Here is a 22,554-nt window from a genome sequence, read left to right on the forward strand (position 1 = left end):
CCTTTCTTGTTGGAGAACTAAGGATAAGACTTTGTTGATTGATGGCAGGGGTTCTATCAGCAGAAACTAAGTCTTCATAGTGTTATAGGAATCATTGAGTCCTTTAAGAAAACACATAACAAACTCAGATTCTCTGTATTCTCTCATTAGTTTCAAGAGAGGGCAGTTTGAACCATTGTTGCATGACATATTTGGAATAGGCCTCAAGGTGTCAAGATCACCCCACAAGGTCTTCATATCAGTGTGAAAAACAGAAATAGTTCTATCACCTTGTCTCATAGAATGGATTTCTTGTAAGAGGTCTGAGGTTCTAAAATGGTCACCCTTAGAGAATCTTTCCTTAAGATCTTCCCACAGATCTTGTACATTGTCTATGTAAACGATGCTTTGGGCAATTTGTTGGGTTAGTGGCCTTGTTATCCATGATACAATCATGGTATTACATCTCTCCAAAGAGTCAAAGGTTGGCTCAGTTTGTTTTGGTCCACTTATTGTTCCATTAATGAATTTGAACTTGTTTTTGACATTAGAGCTCTCTTCATTGATCTGCTCCATGAAGAGTAATTTCTGCCATCTAAATGAGGTGATGCCAAGATGAATCATGGATTGTCACCTGGATGAAGGTAGTAAGGATTCGTAGGATTTAAAGAAGGATCCATAAAATTATTTTTGTGTTGCCTCTGAGCTTGCTTCCATGGGTTGATGCTTTCTTGGCAACTTCTTGACAGTTAGCAACTATTGCTTAGCAGAATGGTTTCACAATAGAGCACTCAAAAAATGAGTGCTCTGATACCATAAAGGAATTCTTTAAACATGAAATTGAATAGAATTGAGAAGAGATGGAAAACTTGTGTATTTCTCATTAAAGTATTCAGCTCAATACAACCATATTTATATGTAACTCTAGGTTGCTTGAGCAAGAAGAAAACCGGTTAACTAACTTATAACTGGATAACTAACATTGATCACATGTTGAAAAGAAATAAGAACACGTGCTAAATGTGATGAATGTGTGATATGAGTGATTTGCAATATAGTCATTCTGCATAAGCATGTTGCTTGGTGCCCATTCCCTGCTTGATGCTTGTTCTGCATAAGACTCGTTCCCTACTTGATGCTCAATCCTGCTGCAATCCTAGCTTGGTGCTTAAGCTTGCTGCAAAATGTTAGTAGTAGGAGAAAACATACATATAGGTTTAATAATTAGGTCACTTAATATAAAATTGCCATAAAATACCAAATAATCCACATAAAAATATGATTTTTTTTTAATTAAAGTCTTAATTAAGCTAAGAAATAGATGCAAGAACTAAATATAATAAAACGGATCATTATAGAAACTAAATTTTGCCCTTTATCTTTCTAGTCAAAGATAATTATTTCTTGTATCGAAAAAATAATTTTATTAATAAGGTACCAAAATGCACTATAAAGTTACACATAACCTAAACAAAAGAAAAGGAAACTTGCTTGTAAACTATAGTTTGCTTCTACAATTTTCCATTGATTCATAGTCACGTCTTCACCTTTATTAATTCCATGTATCATTGGTAGAAGTATGCTTGTAGTTGAAGATAATATCATTTATGGTTATTCAAATGGACCATATGATTATCAACCAAATAGTATTTTAGTGCTTCCTACATTTCGTGTTAATAGATAAATCTATGTCAATGTAGAAATGATAAGATAAGCTCTTAGGAGAACAATGTTGAACCTTAGCCAATTGTAGACCGAGAACTACACCAAATAAGTGAACTACACCAAATAAGAACTACACCAAATAAGTTTACAAAGGGCCCCACCACCTTGTTGAAAGGGGATCTCTCTCCTAATCAGGGCATCCGTAGTTGGCACTCTATCTTGGAAAAGACGTCAAACATATGCAATAACTTTCAAAGGGGATTTGGAGTTCTAAAGAGTGTGAAAAAGACGATAGTCCTCAGCCAGCGGGTGTTCTGACTACTAAGAATCAAATAAGCTAACTTAATAGTGTAGCGTTTGGACTTATTGTAATATCACTCCCAAGAATCCTTGATGTTGCACTTAATGATACACTTCCGAATTTCGATGGAGAGACTATCAATGTGAACTTGCTCCCAAGAAAGGTTCAAAACCCAATTCTCATTGATCCATTGATCAAGAGCACTAATACAAGCATCTTTATTAGAACTAATATTGTAAAGACAATGAAAATGATCCATGAGCTTATCAGGAGCAATGTGCGAACTAAACCATCCCAAAACCAATGCGTAGAACCCGAGCCACAAGAGGACAACCTATCAACATCACAGAACCAAAGGGAACACCTAGGCAAGGGGAGGATCCCTCCTGCCTGTTGGGTACTAATCAATTGTCCATATTTGGATTTAAGGACTTTGAACTAGAGGCTATCATCCTCATTGAGAATTCTCCATTTTCAATTTCCAAAGAGAGCTAACTTGAAGATGTGAATATCCTTCACTCCCAGGCTAACCTCATGCTTAGATTTACATACGGTAGCCCATTTGACCTAATTAATTTTCTGTTGGGTATCTTAAACACCCCAATGAAAGTCCCATTGAATTTTTTGGATCGAGTGAATGTCGGCATAAGAGGCTTTATAGAAGGAGAGAAGATATATAGGAAGGGCAGAAATGACAATATTAATTAGAACAATACGTACACCAAAGGAAAGGAAATGATTTTACCAAGAAGAAGAAAGTCTAGCTCTTAGACGATCTATTAGGGGATTCCAAACCGCACACATTTTATAATTCACACCAACCATAATTCCGGAGTAGGAGAAAGAGGAAGTGTTGATTTGAAATTGAGAATAGCGGTGAAAGCATTGATATTAGCCAAAGGAACAATTAACCTAACAAATTACTTTTGTTGAAGGTAACCTTTAAGCCAGACGCAAGTTCAAAGAGTCTCAAAATGCATTTCATAGTGAACATATGTCGAGGAGAACTTTCACCAACCAGGATAGCATCATCGACGAACTGAAGCTGGGAAACTCCAACATTATCAAGGCCCAATTTGAAGGGTGTGAAGAAACGATTGGCTATAGTTTGTCTCATCAGACTATTTAAGCCTTCTACAATAATAGGGAAAAGGAAAGGGGATAAGAGATCCTCTTGGCAGAGACCACACTAGAGAAAGATTTTCTGAGAGGGGTTGTCATTGACAAAATGGATAATTAATTAGATGAAATAACATTTCAAGAAACATTTAGCATTGATCCCTTTAGCCCATCATCTCTTCTTCTTGAAATCTTTATTACTGATATTTCTTATTGGACAGTGATGATGCTTTAACTTCACTTGAAAATTTTCAATTCAATCATTCCATTTAAGTTTTAAAGAAGAAAAAACATGATTATTTCATTATTTGTGCATACCTCCTCACACCAAAATAAAATTAGAAAATATCTCATATTAAGTTTAATCATTTAAATTGTTCAGTCAAACCTATTGATGTCATATATAATATAAATACAAAATATATATAAATGCAAAATATTATATAATTAATAATTATGTATAATGATATTGTAGTAACGTCCCTCCATCTTTTTTGGACCGAGATAAAACAAAACATTAAAGTAATGTTTCTTTTTTAATTTATTTTTACTGAAACCATGTAGTTCACTTTCCAGGTTATTCCTATTTAATTGAATTTAACACGACCGAATCAAAATTTTCGCATTTCAAAGTTGTCCACCTTGTTATTTAGTTAAAAATGTAAACCTGGTGAATAATTATACCAACCAAATAGGCTATTCTGATTCTCAGAACATTGAGTAGGTCTCTATGCTTGTTGTTTTTTACATTGCTAATAATTGTTTTTTCTCTATGTGCGAGTCTCTTCATTTTTTAGTTATATTTAGGATTTGCCTTAATTTTATCGGAATGTTTGAGCTTAGTTATACATTCAAGGTGAGTAATTTTTTAAATCTTCTAGTAATTTGACAATTTTGTTTTATATTTTATTTTGGAATTAGGGTTCATATATACATGCAAATTTATATTCAAATATAGAATACATTTTCAATTATACCAAAATATAACAATAAATTTTAACTAATAGGTAATTTTGTAAAAAAAAATTCATTGTTATTATACTTGTCTTATAAAATATTATATCAAACATTGCATAATAAATTCTAGCAAGCCTTATAATATACCGTGTTAAGCTTGCCAAACTTTGAGTGTGTAATTTTCAATACAATGCTTATATTTTTTAGGATCCTCTTATAGGAGTACATATTTTGTCTCAAAATTTGTACCACTTCATGTATCTTGTATTTCTTATTAGTCAGAAAATATAAAATAATTATATATTTAATTCATATTTTACTTTTATGACTAATGAGAAACACATAATACATGAAATGATGATACAAAATTTGGATTTTCCTTATATATGGACAACATATTTTTATATAATCCAACCTTAATCCTATTACGTGATATCCACTATATGAATCTTAAACAACATGAATAATAACATATTTTTATATTGTAAACTTTTTTATATTTTATTTTTTTAAGTTACCAATAGATTATAAAAATTATCAACTCTATTGCATGTATAAATGAGTAAATTGATAACATTCAGTATTATTGATATTGAGTACTAAATTAATAATAACATTGATAACACGTTGTTGCAACTTGCAACTAAATTATTGATGAAAATCTTCCACGAAGCATATTCTATATTTAAATATTCAAATGATTTTCTCAACTATAAATTGGGACATGCCCCTCATCATTCTTCAGATTTCATAAACTCTCACTCATACACATATTTTACCAAAAGCTAGTTTTGAGCTCATGGTTCCTCTCTTTGCTGCTCACACTAAAGTTGGCTCTGCTGGTTTGATTTCTAGTTACCAATTTTTTTCAATTCAGTTTTGTTTATGTTTAGAAATAATAAAAAAAAGTAAAGTTTGTAGTATTAAATGATGCATTTTAATATTAAGTAAGAGTGTAGTTTCATGTTTTCCAATGCAAAAAACTTTTGTTTTTGTTAGTTAAAGCATTGTCTTTAATTTTTAGGTGTTAACTATATGTAATATTCACCTTTATATCTTCTGAAGTAATTTATTTCGCTATATATTTATTACTCCTTACTCCAAGGATCAAATCATTTTAGATATCTGAATTTCTTGTACAACTTCTATATTAATTTTTATGAGCAAGTTTGATGCATTATAGTTAGTGTAGCACGAATCATGCAATTCGAACCACGATAATAAGATGATGAATCCATCCCATTCTTGATCATTTTTGCACTAGAATTGTGTTGTGTATCACGTGAATACCCACTCTTATCTTTAAAAAAATTCTAATATAATAATTTGTTCCCTAAAAAAGAAAAAATTCAAATCAATTCTTAAGGATCCTGAATATAGGTTAAAATAGTTCTTGATAGGACTAAAGTATCTCAAAAACTATTTATAAAAAATTACAAAAATAACTAAACATTTGATATTACCGTTTTATGTTTTATAAATTTTCAGACACCATAAATTATAAAAGATAAAACATGAGATGTCTGTTTACCTTTCCTTATCACAAAACTATAATTTTTGACCATTTTCTAATAATACTACTTTGGCCCAAACCTATTTTTTAAGCCATTTCCTTATTACTTCAGATAAATGTTGCATACTCCTCTCTTTCTTCTTGCTATCATGCCTTCTCCGTTATTATAATCTTATAACTTGAACTTGTATAATTGTGAAATAGAGAAAAAGATGTATATAGTGAAGTGTAAGAATTTTTTATACTATCATTGCATTTCCACCATTCATTTTAAAATATAATTGACTTTTAAATAAAAATAATACAAATGCATAGTGAATAATGTACTGATTTTATATAAATCTTTACACTTTTTGTTCGGTACATGGATATTTCATTATATGAATTATGATATGTATGACGCTTATGACTTAAATGTGTGAGTTATGCATTATGTTTTGAATTATTTTAGTATGTTAATGGACCATAAATCTTACTATTCACAATACGTTTCATGTTATGAAAAATAAGCCTAACGATTTATGTACTGCTACTTGGAATTGTGAATTATGGATAGCTTTATTTATGTTTGATTTGGTGCTTTCATTGATTTCCATGTATGAAGCTTCTTGTTTTTTTTATGAGAGATGTTGCTTGTAATGGCGTATTGTGTTTATGCCTATTCTTATTTTCTGTTAGTGTTGATTTTGCTGTATTACATCCTAAAATTGAAGTTTTTCTATTAAAGAGATTATTTCAGTTCTCAAAAAAAGAGAACATTTTTTAGGCTCAAGAGATGTTAATTCCGGAAACAATCTCTCCGTTCCGGGATAAGGTGCATATGTTGACCCTCTCTAAACCATACTGGGTGAGAGGCTCGTGCGCTAGGCAGCCTATCTGCCCTTTTCTGTAATCATGCTTTCCAGAAAAATGTTTTCTGAGAAAGCGAAGATTGGCAATGTTAATTAGTCTTTTACTGTATTTTGTTTTCACTTGGGTTATCTTTTTAACAATTCGCTTGTCTGGTTCTGTCTTTTTCAGGTGATTCTTGTGTTGCAAGTATCAAAATGTTTGGAAGTGTTGACGTTTTACCACATGATTCCATCACCAATGGCATAGTGGAGCAGTTACCTGCTGATTTCGATCCTGCGGCGTTATTCAAAGATCTTTTATCGCCCATTATTGGAGAGGATGTCATTGTTAATGGAGAATCTCAGAACATTACAGAAAAATATGAAAGAAAAATAGTACTTGGAAGAAATATTCATACCATGTTCCTTGAAATCACAGAGCCTGACATGGATGATGAGGTTACTGGGGAGAAGGAAGCTTATATTGCAAGTGTGTTAGCTAAATACAAAAAGTCTCTTACAGAAAAGACCAAGTATCATTTAGGTTTGATACAACATTTTCTCTTTTGGCCTAATTTGTTCTTTTGCATTTAAATTGTTATAGTATTGCACTGTAAGGTTGTTGCTTAGTGACCATAAAGTTATGGGTTCAAATCCTGGAAATAGTCTATCCACTTGTAGGGTAAAGTTCCGTACATTTACCCTCCCTAGACCCCACTAAGTGGGAGCCTCGTGCACTGGGCGCCTGCTATCTGAGCATCAACCAAATGATCCATAATGGGTAATTTTATTATGTAAAGTTTTCTTTTAACAGGAAGAACATTAGTTAATGAATGAGTGCATTTCAGACAGAAACAAAAATGTCATGTAATTGCTGAAAATAACATGTTATAGACTGAAATGTGTTTTATCCATATGAAATGCAGATATGAATGTGTGAAAGTCTAAGATTTTAAAAAATTAAGACTACTTTTATGTGGTAGATTCTTCAACATTATTGGATAGGCTTAATACACAATTGTGAACATGTATTTCTTCCATCAACTTTTGAAATTAAGTCTATGTCATCTTTAACTTATGATAAGTATATTACAGGTTACCCCTACAATTTGGATTTCGATTATGGCGCACTCTCTCAACTTCAGCACTTCTCCATAAACAACCTAGGCGATCCATTTATCGAAAGCAATTACCGCGTTCATTCGCGTCAGTTTGAAGTTGGTGTTTTGGATTGGTTTGCTCATTTGTGGGAACTAGAGAAAAGTCAGTACTGGGGATACATAACTAATTGTGGCACTGAAGGCAATCTCCATGGCATCCTAGTTGGGTTAGTTTCATTTAGTGCAGCATTTTTTATAGCTTGTGAAAATGACTAAATATGGCCTAATAGATAGATATAAGACTCTATATGAAATCATTAAAAGGAATTTAAAGATAAACCAATAGCATCGTTCGATTTATGTAGCTAGTCTAATATGGTACGATGTCTTTTACAGGAGAGAGGTCTTCCCAGATGGGATCTTATATGCCTCACAGGAGTCACATTACTCTGTTTTCAAAGCTGCTCGAATGTATAGAATGGAATGTGTGAAGGTTGACACTCTTTGTTCTGGTGAGATTGACTATGAAGATTTCAAAGCCAAGCTTCTTTGTCACAAGGACAAACCAGCAATTGTAAATGTGAACATAGGCAAGTTTCTTACTTTCTGCTTCTCTTTACCAAGCCTTCTCTGCAGTGGCGGATCCACACACGAATCCGGGTGTACACGACGCACACCCGGAAAAAATGTGTACATGTTATCCTTCAAGTTAATATATTTTGCACTCTTAATTATATAAAATTGTATTTGTATCATTTGTCATATTCTAAGACATTTTAAACCACTTAATAGAATTTGTTTAGCGTGGCCCTTACACGGAAACTTTGCAGGTACAACTGTGAAAGGAGCTGTGGATGATCTTGATGTCGTTATAAAGAAACTTGAAGAAGCAGGATTTTCCCATGATAGGTTCTACATCCATTGTGATGGGGCTTTGTTTGGTCTCATGTTGCCTTTTGTCAAACATGTAAGTGTTGAAATGTTACAAGATGAAGACTTATAGTGCTGAAATTTTGGTCGAAAATGCCATCTTTGTGGGCTTCATAGAAAACTTGGATGTGTTATCCTTTTGCTTGCAATTACAATTGTTATATTTGTTGACTGAGTTGATAAAATCTATCTATTTGATGTATCAGGCTCCAAAAGTAACTTTCAAAAAGCCAATTGGTAGTGTTAGTGTTTCTGGCCACAAATTTGTAGGGTGCCCTATGCCATGTGGTGTGTTGATAACAAGATTGGAGCATGTGAATGCTCTTTCAAGGAATGTAGAATACCTTGCTTCAAGGGATGCCACAATCATGGGTAGCCGAAACGGGCACGCGCCGATATTCCTATGGTATAGTTTAAACAGGAAAGGGTATAGAGGTTTTCAGAAAGAGGTGCAGAAATGTTTGAGGAATGCACATTACTTCAAAGGTTGTTTAGTTGATGCTGGAATTGGTGCAATGCTTAATGAGTTGAGTAGCACTGTTGTATTTGAGAGGCCACATGATGAGGAATTTATAAGGAAGTGGCAACTTGCATGCCAAGGTAACATTGCACATGTTGTTGTGATGCCAAATGTTACTATAAAAAAGTTAGATGATTTTCTCAATGAACTTGTTATGAACCGTGCTGCATGGTTTGAAGATGGGAAGAATCAACCTTATTGTATTGCTTCTGATGTAGGTGAAAACTATTGCCTTTGTTCTTTGCATAGGTCATGATTGTGGTTTGCTATTCTGAACATGGATATATTGTCTCAATACATGTTCCGAAATATATCCCGTACCAATTAAAATGAAGCAAAAACAGAAAAAAATATTGAATATTTAATTTTTTCAATTGACATGTTTCTATTAATACAGGTAGATTTTGAGACATACTTTGGGACAACATATCTTTGTTATATTATTCTTTAGTTGTGTATTATAGTTCTTATGCCTAATGATATTAATAAGTATACAAATATGTATCTAAGTGCTAGACTTGTGGTAATGTATGTTTCTTGAGTGTTTATGGAAGTGTAAGCTTTATCCTTGCTCTAGAAATGCTTTGATGTAATTTTTTCCTTTGATTTTATGAAAAGTACGAAGGTATTGAAGGAATTGGACAAGTAGTTGTAAAAGATTTCTTTATAATTTTCAACTCTAGACATGATTTTTCAAGTGTTATTGCTGTTTAGACAAGGATACTATCCTATTTTATAGAATAGAAAAATGAAATAGTATGAATATTGCATTGCTCTTACTTGGGGTTCACCTGAAATTTCAATGAGGTAAGCAAGGGTTGACTAAAATTGATTGGGGTGATAAGCTTTTAAAGAGAAATGAAGTCAAAATGTGTAAATGGAGGCATCGCTTGAATATTAGAAATTATGGATTATACAAAGTGATTCAGTTGAAAACATTGGTTAATATGAAAAATCAAAACATTTAATATGAATTATTGAAACTTATTTCAACGCTCAAGATTAAAAAATAAATGTATATAGATTTTTTACTAATAATTAACTTTTAATCATAATCATTCATGTATAGTTGCAAGACTCAAATTTATTGTTCTTATATTTTTTATATTTTCATTTCAACCACTATATATATAAAAGTTAATGGGTTTGGTTTATTATTTCAATTTTCCAAATTATCACTCTGTGTCATTTATCCAATTGTGAGGAAAGAATAGAAAAGGAGAAAGTGTCGTGTGTGTTTTGTGTCTCATTGAGTGAAATTGATAAAGAAGCGCCATTTGTGAGACACAGAGAATAAAAGGAACAAAGTTCAAAAAGATTTTGTCTTCCTATCTCTAACCAATAGTATTTTTCGTGATAATATAAAATATTAATTTATTTTTTTTTAAAAATAAATTTCAATAAAATAACTCATTTTGAATGACTTGGTATACTATTAAAGACACTAATGGATCTTCATCCAAATTGGTTATCTTCACTGGATAACTATTGTCTTGTTTCTAGGACAAAGCATCTTATTGTTCCTGTTATGTTCATATTCAATTATTGATTCTGTTCTATTAATGATACAGATGGGTCCACTTTCTTCTACAAAATCTTCATAGTTCATACCCACATATCATAAAAAAAGAATGTGATATAAGTTATTTGTAAGAGAATATCATTTTCCATTTTTTTTCTTGTTGTGGTGTGCATTTAATTCATAACTTCCCACCATTAAAAATTAAATGAGTTTTAATGTTAAAAAAAGTGGTACATATTTGATTCCCCTTGAACGTCTCGTTTGAGTTTTGTGGGTGGAAAAAATATCCGCTGGGAAAGTTAGCCCAACATATTTGTGAAAGTTTCTAGCTCGGACAGGATTGCCTCCAGTGCTAAAATACAAGTGAGAAACAAAAAAAAAGTTCAATATTTTTCTTGTTGAATAAAAAAATGTTTTTGCATTTAATGTGACACCAAAATAGTTGTATTGCAACTCAATATGAACACATTATTGTGTATTGCAACTCAATGTGAACACATTATTGTGATTTATATCACCTCGGAATTGTAATAAGATGCAATTGCAAATCTCATATGAATGTAATATTATAGTCCACAATTTGAAATTTTCGTTGTCACCCGCCCATGTTTATGCATTTTAAGTTCTTTGTAAATCATAATTAAATGACACAACATGAGTTAGTTGTCCTTTCTTGTTTTATAGTGTATTTTGGAAATGGGGAGAATATAAAAAACGAGTAAGAGGCATTATCAGTCTTAAAATTTTATAGGCCCGATGCGAGAAAAAAATTAGCCCCTAATTTAACTATATAAAACTTGAATATTAAAGTTCAAATAAAATTGAGGAGTTAAAACAAGTTGTAATAACAAAAATAAAAATTATAACATTGTATATCAAATAATTTAATTTTGTATATTTTGTTACGATAAATTTTGAACAAAAAATATCATATAAATTGTGAGAACGTAAGAAACATTTTCTTTTTCGACTAAATTATTGTTATTTATTATGAATTTGACTCCAATATATTTCTATAGAACCATCTTCTAAATAATTGTTAAATGGTCTTATACTTTTCTCATTACAAGTCACCTTTATTTCATTTATACATCAACTATATGATAAAATAATGAACATTATAACCAATAAAATATTGAACAAGTTTGTGTATAGAATAATAATAGTTGACAACACAACAAATATTTAAAAAGAATAAAAACAATAAATTTTCATGTAGAAATAAAATTAATTGTATAACTAAAAAATATTTGAACCCCTATTAATTATGGGTCATGTGTTGTGTACTTGTTGCACACCCTCTAGGATCGGCCATGGTAAGAGGTTCATATTAATGTTTTAAATTGTGGTTGTAGTCATGATTATGGTTTTGTAGGCAAGCTAAACTATCTTATCATGGTTGTACAAGCTCAATTCCTTAATTCATCACTTGAAAACCAATGGGATGCGGTTGTTCGAATCTTGACATAAACTACATGATCTCATGGAAGATGATTGATATATAGGAACAAAGGTCATACTCATAACCATGCATACTTTGATGATGCAGATTGGGTTGCATGCTCGAATGACATGAATGATATAATTTCTCATGATTTTCTCAACAGATTTATTCTGTTTTTGAATATGCATTTCAGTGTAAATCCTTTGCATATTTATTGGAAAATTGGTTTCCAAATGTGGTCCATTTTCTGTACATATTAAACCGATTATCTTAGTACCAGTTACAAAATGGTTATGTGGAGAGGAAAACTTGCACTCCCACTATCCATGACATGTTTCACTCTGATGACCTTTATGATGATATGTTTCACTCTGATGACCTTTATGATGACATGTTTCACTCTGATGACATGGATAAAGGTCTATAAATCAGAACATGTTGCTCTCTGTTTTGGATCACTAATCCTACTCCTCTGTTCAGAAGCATATAATGTATTGGAAGATTAAAGGTATTAACTTATATGTAAAACAACACTGAACTCGTTAATGTTTAACTGTGCAATGAGTTTTACAGGATACAAAACATTTCAAAGGCTTTCTTTTAAATTGAGGATATGCTACAGGTTATATGTTAGTGTGGTTTAAGTTCCAATCACATGCGAGTTATATATTTTGTGTTGTTACTGTTTTAGTATGTTATACATTGATATTTTATGCAATCTCATTAAATGATTATATGTTTTATGATCAACTCATATATGTTTGTATATTGTATAAGGAGTGTTATTAAATGAATTTGCATTATTCAGATAATGATGCAAATGTTTAGTTTTTTATTAAGTGATTAATTATTCTGATAATTATGCAAATGATATTAAGTGATTTATATAATTTTGATTAATTAGGGAGAAGCCCCAACATCCTTAATTAATTATGATTATATATTAAGTTTTAAAATCATATTAAAATATTAATTGTAACTAATCATATGTAATATAATAAGATCTACCCACATGAATTTTATTATATTTGTATGATTAATTAGGATAAAATGTTAAATTATATTTCTCAATATACCCACAGGAATTGAGAAAAGGGACATAATTTAATAGTTTTATCATGAAGTTAAATTATGAATTTGATCAAGTAGAACTTTAGCCCACAAGCAAGTTTTATGTCACTAGATTCATATATTAAAAATGTTTTGCATTTGTAAAACATTAACTTTATTTGTCTCAATTTTTTTTAATGAGTATGTATGTTTAAATTTGCAGTTATTCAACCTGTGAATATTTCTGATATTAAGTGTGATGTTCCTGAGTTGAGAGGGGACAAGTATAAGGTTTGGAGGGAGAGAATTCTTCTCCATTTGGGTTGGATAGACATCGACTATGCCATAAGGAAAGATGAACCAATGGCTACTACTGAAACTAGCCTTCCAGATGTTGTTGACCTTTATGAAAAATGGGAGAGATCTAACCGACTCTCTGTGATGTTCATAAAGACAAAAATTTCTGATAGTATTCGTGGTTCTATTGATAGGCATACTAAAGTTAAAGATCTACTGAAAGTCATTGATGCACGGTTTGTCACATCTGATAGGGCGCTTGCTAGCACCTTAATTATGCAATTCTCATCCATAAGGCTCACGGGGATAAGAGGTGTTCGTGATCACATCATGCGCATGAGGGATATGGCGGCTCAGCTGACAACTTTAGAGGTTACTATGTCAGACTCTTTCCTGGTTCACTATATTTTGTGCTCTCTGCCTCACCAATATGCACCTTTTAAGATCTCTTATAACACATATAAAGATAAGTGGTCAATCAATGAATTGTTGACTATGTGTGTTCAAGAGAAGGAAAGATTGGTGATGGAAGAGGGAGAAAGTGAACTTGACCTTTGATGGACAGAAGAAGAAGGATCATGACAAAAACAAGGGCAATAATGCTCCCAAGCCAGTCATAAAGAAGGAGTCCAAGTGTTTCTTCTGCAAGAAGCCTGGACACATGAAGAAAGACTGCGCTAAGTTTAAGAATTAGCTCGACAAGAAAGGTATTCAAATTGCATTTGTTTGCTATGAATCTAATATGATTAATGTTAATCATAACACATGGTGGATTGATTCTGGTTCTACAATCCATGTTTCCAATACCTTGCAGGGTATGGAAAATCTAAGGAAGCCGGTCGGAAGTGAACGATACATCTATTTAGGCGGGAAGTTAAGTTCACATGTGAAGGCTATTGGGACATGTAGTTTGGTTTTAAGCAGAAACTTTATTTTACGTTTAGAAAAGACTTTTTATGTACCTAGTTTTTCTAAGAATTTAATTTCAGTTTCAAGACTTGCACCTTTGGGATTCACCTTTAATTTTTCAGGCTATACTTTTTCATTATCAAATAAAACTGACATTGTTGGTTATGGTGAATTATGTGATGATCTTTACAATATTAAATTACATAATGATGCTGCTTATAACTCTATGCATGTTACTGCTGGTTTAAAAAGATGTGTTGTGAATGAGGAATTCTCTATGTTGTGGCATCGGAGATTAGGACACATCTCCATTAAGAGAATTAAATGATTTGTAAATGAAGGAGTACTCAATACTTTGGACTTTGCTGATTTTGAGACTTGTGTTAGTTGTATTAAGGGTAAACAAACTAACATGTCTAAAAAGGATGCCAAGAGGTGCTCAAATATATTGGAAATAATACATACATATATTTGTTGTCCAGACATGGGCACAAGTAGTCCGAAGTACTTTATCACCTTCATAGATGATTATACACGATATATGTATCTCTACTTACTTCGTTCTAAGGATGAAGCTTTTGATGCCTTTAAGATTTTTAAGGCTGAAGTAGAGAAACAATGTGGAAAACAAATTAAAATCGTGAGATCTAATAGAGGTGGAGAGTACTATGGTAGATACACGGAGAATGGACAAGCAACTGGTCCATTTGCGAAGTTTCTTCAAGAACATGGGATTATTACCCAATACACTATGCCTGGTTCTCCAGATCAGAATGGTGTAGCAGAAAGAAGAAACCGAACTTTAATGGACATGGTGAGAAGTATGATGAGTAATGCAAAACTTCCTTAATTCGTGTGTATTGAAGCACTAAAGACGACAACGTATATATTAAACCGAGTTCCAACCAAGGCTGTCTCAAAGACGCCTTTTGAGTTATTCAAAGGTTGGAAACCAAGTTTGCGACATATACGTGTTCGGGGATGTCCATCTGAAGTGAGAATTTATAACCCACAAGAGAAGAAGTTAGACCCGAGGACCATTGTGAGTATTTCATTGGATAAACTAAAAAGTCCAAAGGGTATAAGTTCTATTGTCCATCACATAGCACTAGGATTGTGGAATAAAGAAACGCAAAATTTCTTGAGAATGACTTGATCAGTGGGAGTGATCAATTTCAGGACATTGTTTCTGAAAGAGATCACATTGAGCATCAAACTCCTGGACCAAGTGATAGATTGGTTATCATACACACCCCTCAAGTACAAACGGGTGTTAGACAACCAATAATTGAAATTCCACAAGCAGCAGAAAATGACCTAGTAGATCAAATTGTCGTAGAACAACCTGTTGAACAGCCGGTTGAACAACAAGTTGCTCAAGAAAATAATGATGCAACATTAAGAAGATATACTAGAGTTAAAAGGTCAGCAATCCCTAGTGACTTTGTAGTGTATCTACAAGAATCGAACTATAATTTAGGAGCTGAAAATGATCCTGAGACGTTTTCACAAGCCATGAGTTGTAAGGAATCAAACTTATGGATCAATGCCATGAAAGATGAGATGGATTCAATGACATCTAACAAAGTCTGGAATCTCGTTGACTTGCTTGATGGTGTTAAAGCCATTGGATGTAAATGGGTTTTTAAAACTAAGAAAGACTCACAAGGCAACATTGAGAGACATAAGGCAAGACTTGTCGCAAAAGGATTCACTCAAAGACAAGGAATCGACTACAAGGAGAATTTTTCTCCTGTGTCTAAAAAGGATTCTCTTCGAATAATTTTGGCATTAGTAGCTCATTTTGACTTTGAGTTACATCAAATGGATGTGAAAACAGCTTTCCTGAATGGTGATCTAGAGGAAAAGGTTTACATGAAACAACCTGGAGGATTCTCTTCTAGTGATGGTGAGCATTTAGTTTGCAAGCTTAATAAATCCATCTATGGATTAAAACAAGCCTCCCGCCAATGGTATTTTAAGTTCCATGAGGTAATCACCTCATTTGGTTTTGAAGAGAACATCAAGGATGAATGCATATACCAAAAGGTTAGTGAGAGTAAGATTTGTTTTCTTGTGCTATATGTGGATGATATATTGCTTGCAACTAATGATGAGGTGAAAAATATTTTGATATGAAAAATATGGGAGAGGCATCTTATGTCATTGGCATTAAGATCCATAGAGAAAGATCTAGAGGCATTTTGGGCTTGTCTCAAGAGACTTATATCAACAAAGTTGTAGATAGATTTAATATGAAGGATTGTTCACTAAGTGTAGCTCCCATTATGAAGGGAGACAAACTTGATTTGAGTCAGTGCCCCAAAAAATGATTTTGAGCGGGAACAGATGAAAAATATCCCATATGCTTCAGCTGTTGCAAGCCTTATGTATGCTCAGGTTTGCACCAGACCTGACATATCATATGCTATTGGAGTTTTGGGAAGATATCAGATTAATCCAGGCATTGACCATTGGAGAGCTGCAAAGAAGGTAATGAGATACCTTCAAGGAACAAAGAACTTCATGCTCATGTACAAACGAACTGATAATCTGGAAGTAATTGGCTACTCTGATTCAGACTACGCTGGCTGCATTGATACCCGGAAATCAACATCCGGTTATATTTTTATGCTAGCTGATGGATCTGTGTCTTGGTCAAGTGTAAGGCAGACATTGACTGCTACTTCCACTATGAAAGTTGAGTTTGTTTCTTGTTTTGAGGCTACCTCGCATGGTGTATGGTTGAAAAGTTTCATATATGGACTTAGAATTGTGGACTCTATTTCTAGGCCATTGAAGATGTATTGTGACAACTCAACTGCGATCTTTATGGCTAAGAACAATAAGAGTGGAAGTCGAAGTAAGCACATCGACATTAAATATCTAGCCATAAGAGAGCGTGTGAAGGAAAAGAAAGTGGTCATTGAACACATTAGTACTGAGTTGATGATTGCTGATCCTTTGACTAAAGGCATGCCACCAAAGAACTTTAAGGATCATGTAGTACGAATGAGACTTGGTTCCATGATGTAATTTTCATTGTATGTACATTTATTGTTTTCACTGAAACTTTTATTCAGTTTGATGTTTTCTCATATGTTTTTGTGCACATATCTGTTTATTTTGAGAAATGTCATTTAGTTTTGACCTAGAATAAACATATGGTTTATTCATTAAGTAAAGAGCATATATTGAGAGACTTGATATATTGTGATACATGATAGGTATTACTCGTTATTAGAGGACTTATAGTCATGATTCATGTATTGTGTTTCTTGTTATGATTGATGGTGGGTTAAATGGACCAAGTGGGTTAAATGGACCAAGTGGGAGAATATAGAATTTCTCATGATTTTCTCAACAGATTTATTCTGTTTTTGAATATGCATTTCAGTGTAAATCCTTTGCATATTTATTGGAAAATTGGTTTCCAAACGTGGTCCATTTTCTGTACATATTAAACCCATTATCTTAGTACCAGTTACAAAATGGTTATGTGGAGAGAAAAACTTGCACTCCCACTATCCATGACCTGTTCCGCTCTGATGACCTTTATGATGGATAAAGGTCTATAAATCAGAATAGGCTGCTCTCTGTTTTGGGTAACTAATCCTACTCCTGTGGTAAAAAACAAACACCATCGCGTTGAGTGAGGTTTAGAAAACCAAACTCAGAATTTACTCACTGTAATCACAGTGTTTCATTGCAAGACAAAGTGCTCGTGAAAGACAATTGAGAATCAAATAACAATGGTTGGAGGTTGGTATTCTTGATCTATTTTAGTTTTCGCTGCATAATGATCTAAATATGTTGTTTAATTAATTGTATAACATGTTTAAATGATTACAAAGATCTAACATTAAAGCCAATTTTAGATTATTGTGTTCTTATTCGAGATAACCTTATCTCTTAAAAGAGTAAAAACAAAATGGTGTGGCTATATTGAGTGCTGAAACAAAATATAGAGTAATGGCCCCTTCATGCAAGAGAGCTTGCATGACTAAATTGTGTGTGCACGTGTGTGCGTACATGCACACACTCACACACTATTAGTAAATTTTTTATTTATGATTAAAGATAACATTTATTGTTATTATTATTTATTTATTTTTATTTATTTATTAAATCGTGTAGAAGTAACCGTCAGTAGCATTTGAAGATGATTCGAGAAAAAGAAGGGGAATTACAATCCTCTCATTTTTATTGTAATTTACTTTAAGAAATCAATTATTAAGTATAGTAAATATTTTATTTTATTAATTATTATGAAAAATATTCTTCTAAAGAATTTATTAAAGTCATTTTGTATTAAAAAAATTCATTTATTATTTTATTATTACAATTAATGATTATTTAAATAATTAACTACCTTAGTATTAAATATATTTTACTCTTAATATCAGTTCATTATTAAGATTATTTTTATTATTAAAACCACTATAATTATTACTTAATTAAAATTATCTTTATTAGGATTATTTTTTAAAAAAAACCATAAAATTAGAAATAAAAATATAAAGAAATGAAGGGAAAATATTTGAATGGTTGATGTAGAAAAAGAGGGAAGGAAACATATGTCGGCGCACGAGTTCCTAGGATTCAAAGAGGCTACAGTGACAAACAGTTTTGCAGAGACGTGCCGATCCTACTAGACGTGGGCACGTGGACTACTTGTCTAGGATTGGCAACATCGTCCTACAGAATACGGAAGAAAATGGCAGGTGAGCAAATCAGATAGTGTCATATGTGTGATGGTGTGTGCCCAACATCTAGTAGAGGAAAAAATGAAGGGAAAATATTTGAATGGTTGGTGCAGAAAAAGAGGGAAAGAAACATATGTCGACACACGAGTTCCTAGGATTCAAAGAGGCCAGAGTGACAAAGAGTTTTGGAGGGACTTGTCGATCCTACTAGACATGGACATGTGGACTACTTGTCTAGGACTAGCAACATCGTCCTACAGAATATGGAATAAAATGATGGGTGGGCCAATTAGATAGTGTCATATGTGTGATGGTGTATGTCCGACAGCTAGTAGCAACAAAAAATGCACGCGAACCTAGACACTCTTCCAAAGTGTATCTATTACATTTTTCTACGTGTCTTTAATGTGTGGTTTCCACCTTATTTATTGGTGGAAAATGACACATGCTAGGAAATATATTGATTCTCCTCGTTATTATTATACGACAAGTCATTAGCCAACGTCTTTTCCTACATTACAAGTTGGGCTTTGATGATGTTGATGTCTTCCTTCTCCAATTTGTTGATGATGCTATTTTGATTAGGGAATGTTTGGAGTAGAATATCCTTCCAGTAAAATGCATCCTACAATTATTCGAGCTTTTTTCTAGCCTTAAGGTTAACTTTTCTAAAAGCATGTTGTTTGGGATGAACGTTCTTGAGGATGAGATGTAAGTCTTGCCTAACTCATTGGATTGCAAGGTTAGAAATCACTCTATCTCTTATTTTGGGATCCATGTGTGTATTAATCACAGGTGTTGTGGGGCTTGGTCCACTCTTCAACAAGTTGAAATCTAGACTATTTGTTTAAAAATTCAAACATTTCTCTTTCCATGATCATATCATTCTGATCAACGTAGTTTTATCTGCTTTACATGTCTACTTATTGTCTATCTATAAAGCTCCTACCGTTGTCATCCACCGTATTCAAAAAATTGAATATGACTTCCTCTGGGGTGAGTCTAAGGATACTAGGAAAGTCAATTGGGTTCAGTGGGATAACGTATGCAAAGAGAAATCTACAGGCAAACTTGTGGCGAAAGACATTAATCTCTTTAACCTTATTCTTCTAAGCAAGTGGAAATGGAGACTACTTTATGAAGATGATAACCTTTGCAAGAGAGTGTTAAAGTCTAAATACGGTCAAGTTATCCGTGACTCAGTGAGTGGATGGGCTACTACTTATTCTTCGAAAATCTCGCCTTAGTTCAAAGACTTCTATCATCTTGAGATCCGAGGGAAGGATAATACTAACTAGTTTTGTAATAGTGTTGTTCGTAAAACTGGTGACATGAAGACTATTAAATTCTTGCACCACAATTGGTTAGGCCCCTGTGATCATAGGTCCAAGTATAGTAGGTTTTATAAACTTGGATTGTATAAGGCTACTTCCATTAGTGACTTAGGTAGCTGGTGGGACGGGATGTGAGAGTGGAACTTAACCTGGAGAAGACAACTTTTTTCTAGGGAGCTCATACTGATTTATAATTTTACAAGGGAAATTCAGGAGTGTGTCCTCCATGAGAATGTTCCCGATTCTTGGATGTGGAACCATGAAAAATCTAACATGTATTATCCCAACACACAATAATGGTATTCTTTGCAGTTTTTGTAATGAACTTTCTGAGTCTTATTGTCATCTATTTTTTACTTTAAGGTTCACTTATACAATATGGCCAACGATATATAGTTAGTTGGATTTTAGTGTTACTCTTCCTTCCAATGCTATTTTTTACTTGTAATATTGTAAGGTAAAATTAAATAATCATACTTACAATTTTTTCATCAAATCTTCAATACCTGCTCATGAGCTCTATATGGATACAATGGTTTTGATGCTCTTTTATAGTTTTCTTCACGTGCTTTCCGTGAAAACGAACAGTAATTATATCAATGTGCATATTTTTATCATACATCAAACAATAAGAATAAATTATAGCAAAAAGGATAATTATTTTATCAAGAAAAACTCGTCATCTATATGTCTAGTCACAAACACCCTTCAATCAGTCTCATTGATGATATTTTCATATTTTGTGGAGGTTTAAGGTTTATGTTTCCCTCAACATCTCTGATATACTTTCTAGTAGCGATTCTCAATAGTCTATGACTCATGTCGGGAGTTTTAAGTATGTAATCTTTACGATCCTCACCAATATCAAAAGTCGGCTGAAAAAGATAAATATAAAGTTATAGTAAACACATACGTAAAGAAATATGAATAAGCTATAGGTTAAAGTTAATTATTGTTATATCATTTCGAATGTTATCCTTTAGACTATTGAACATTTTATCATTCCAATTGTTGAATGGTATTGGCACCACTTGTCTAACCACCACTCCAATGTAGTTCACCATCGTATTGCTATACTTCTTATTACATGGTTGACTTTTTTATATTCCATTCTAATGGTAACTTGAGGTTCTTACTTCTTCTACGAATCAATTTCTTTATAGAGGTCATCCCATGTCTACTCTTTTTTTGGCTACTCAGGGTCGGGTACCATCAAAACCACTATGAGATTTCATTTTTTATCTGCAACAAACAAACTTAAGATAAAAGTTTTGTTTTGTACAAAAGTTGTGTGTCATACTTTGAAATCCTAATAAAAATATAGTTTGATTATGTAACACAGAAATTTAAGATTCCAATTTTTATCACTTTCTAGTCACAGTCCATCCTACTAATGTCACACACTACTTATTTTCACATTTTATGCATGTCCAAAGCATTGATAAGTCATTCAAAATCACTTCTTATAATTGACAGTAACACACAGAGATACATGCGAATGGAAAAACAAAACAAAAAACTCATATTTTGTTGAATGCACTCAAGCATCAGTTGTTGAATGTCGTGGAAGGTCAATATGTTGAAGTTTAGTGTCGTGGGAGCTCAGTTATTGAATGTCGTGAAATGTCAGTATGTTGAAGTTCAACATCATGGAAGTTCAGTGTCGCGTGAATGTTTTCTTTAGCTTTGAGAGAATGAACGATATGAGAGTGTGAGGGGAAGATGTATGAAGTTTTCTGTTTAAATATTAAATAACATCAACAACACTTACCACAAAAAGCATAATCGAATCTACATTTTCAACAAAACACACTATAATGAGTATTGTTGAATCTACACTTTTAACGGTGCTCACTACAATGAGTGATGTTGATTCTTTTTTTTAATAGTCAAACATTACTATATTCGTTCTTACAATAAACTCATATCTAACTTTTGTTTAATTAATGTAAAAATTATATGTGCAAAATTTAATAGAATATTTTAATTAGAATGTTAATAGATAGAATATGTAATATAAATAATTTAAAATCTTTAGTAGTTTAAATAATAGAATACAGAAATAACATTCTTATTTATTTATATATATATATATATATATATATATTTTTTTTTTTTACTTTTATTTCAATATTTATATCTAAATAATTGACAATAGTATAGGAATTTGCAATTAATATTTAATAGAATTAATAATATTTTCAAATATGTCGGTCCTAAAACTAGCTATATGAAATGTCACTATAGAAAACACTCAATTCAATAGTGGTCACCATAGAAAACACTATGAAATATGTGTGAATTAGTGATTGCTTCATTGAGCGTTGTTGAATCTGTATATTATAAAATCAACATTGTATGTTTATTAAGTATTTTTG

The 22,554-nt window shown here is 32.4% G+C and overlaps 1 protein-coding gene across 1 annotated transcript; it reads left to right on the forward strand.

Annotated features, from left to right (window-relative positions):
- Window positions 1–4,733: 4,733 nt before the first annotated feature.
- Window positions 4,734–9,248, forward strand: LOC109340626 (serine decarboxylase 1-like). Its single transcript, XM_019578347.1, has 6 exons — window positions 4,734–4,863; window positions 6,555–6,908; window positions 7,460–7,691; window positions 7,861–8,054; window positions 8,295–8,431; window positions 8,601–9,248. The coding sequence occupies exons 1-6, from the start codon at window positions 4,821–4,823 to the stop codon at window positions 9,168–9,170; spliced, it is 1,530 nt and encodes a 509-aa protein (XP_019433892.1). The 5' UTR covers window positions 4,734–4,820; the 3' UTR covers window positions 9,171–9,248.
- Window positions 9,249–22,554: the final 13,306 nt, after the last annotated feature.

The sequence above is a fragment of the Lupinus angustifolius genome, unplaced genomic scaffold (genome assembly GCF_001865875.1).
Source record: "Lupinus angustifolius cultivar Tanjil unplaced genomic scaffold, LupAngTanjil_v1.0 Scaffold_210_50, whole genome shotgun sequence".
In the NCBI taxonomy this organism is placed as follows: Eukaryota; Viridiplantae; Streptophyta; class Magnoliopsida; order Fabales; family Fabaceae; genus Lupinus; species Lupinus angustifolius.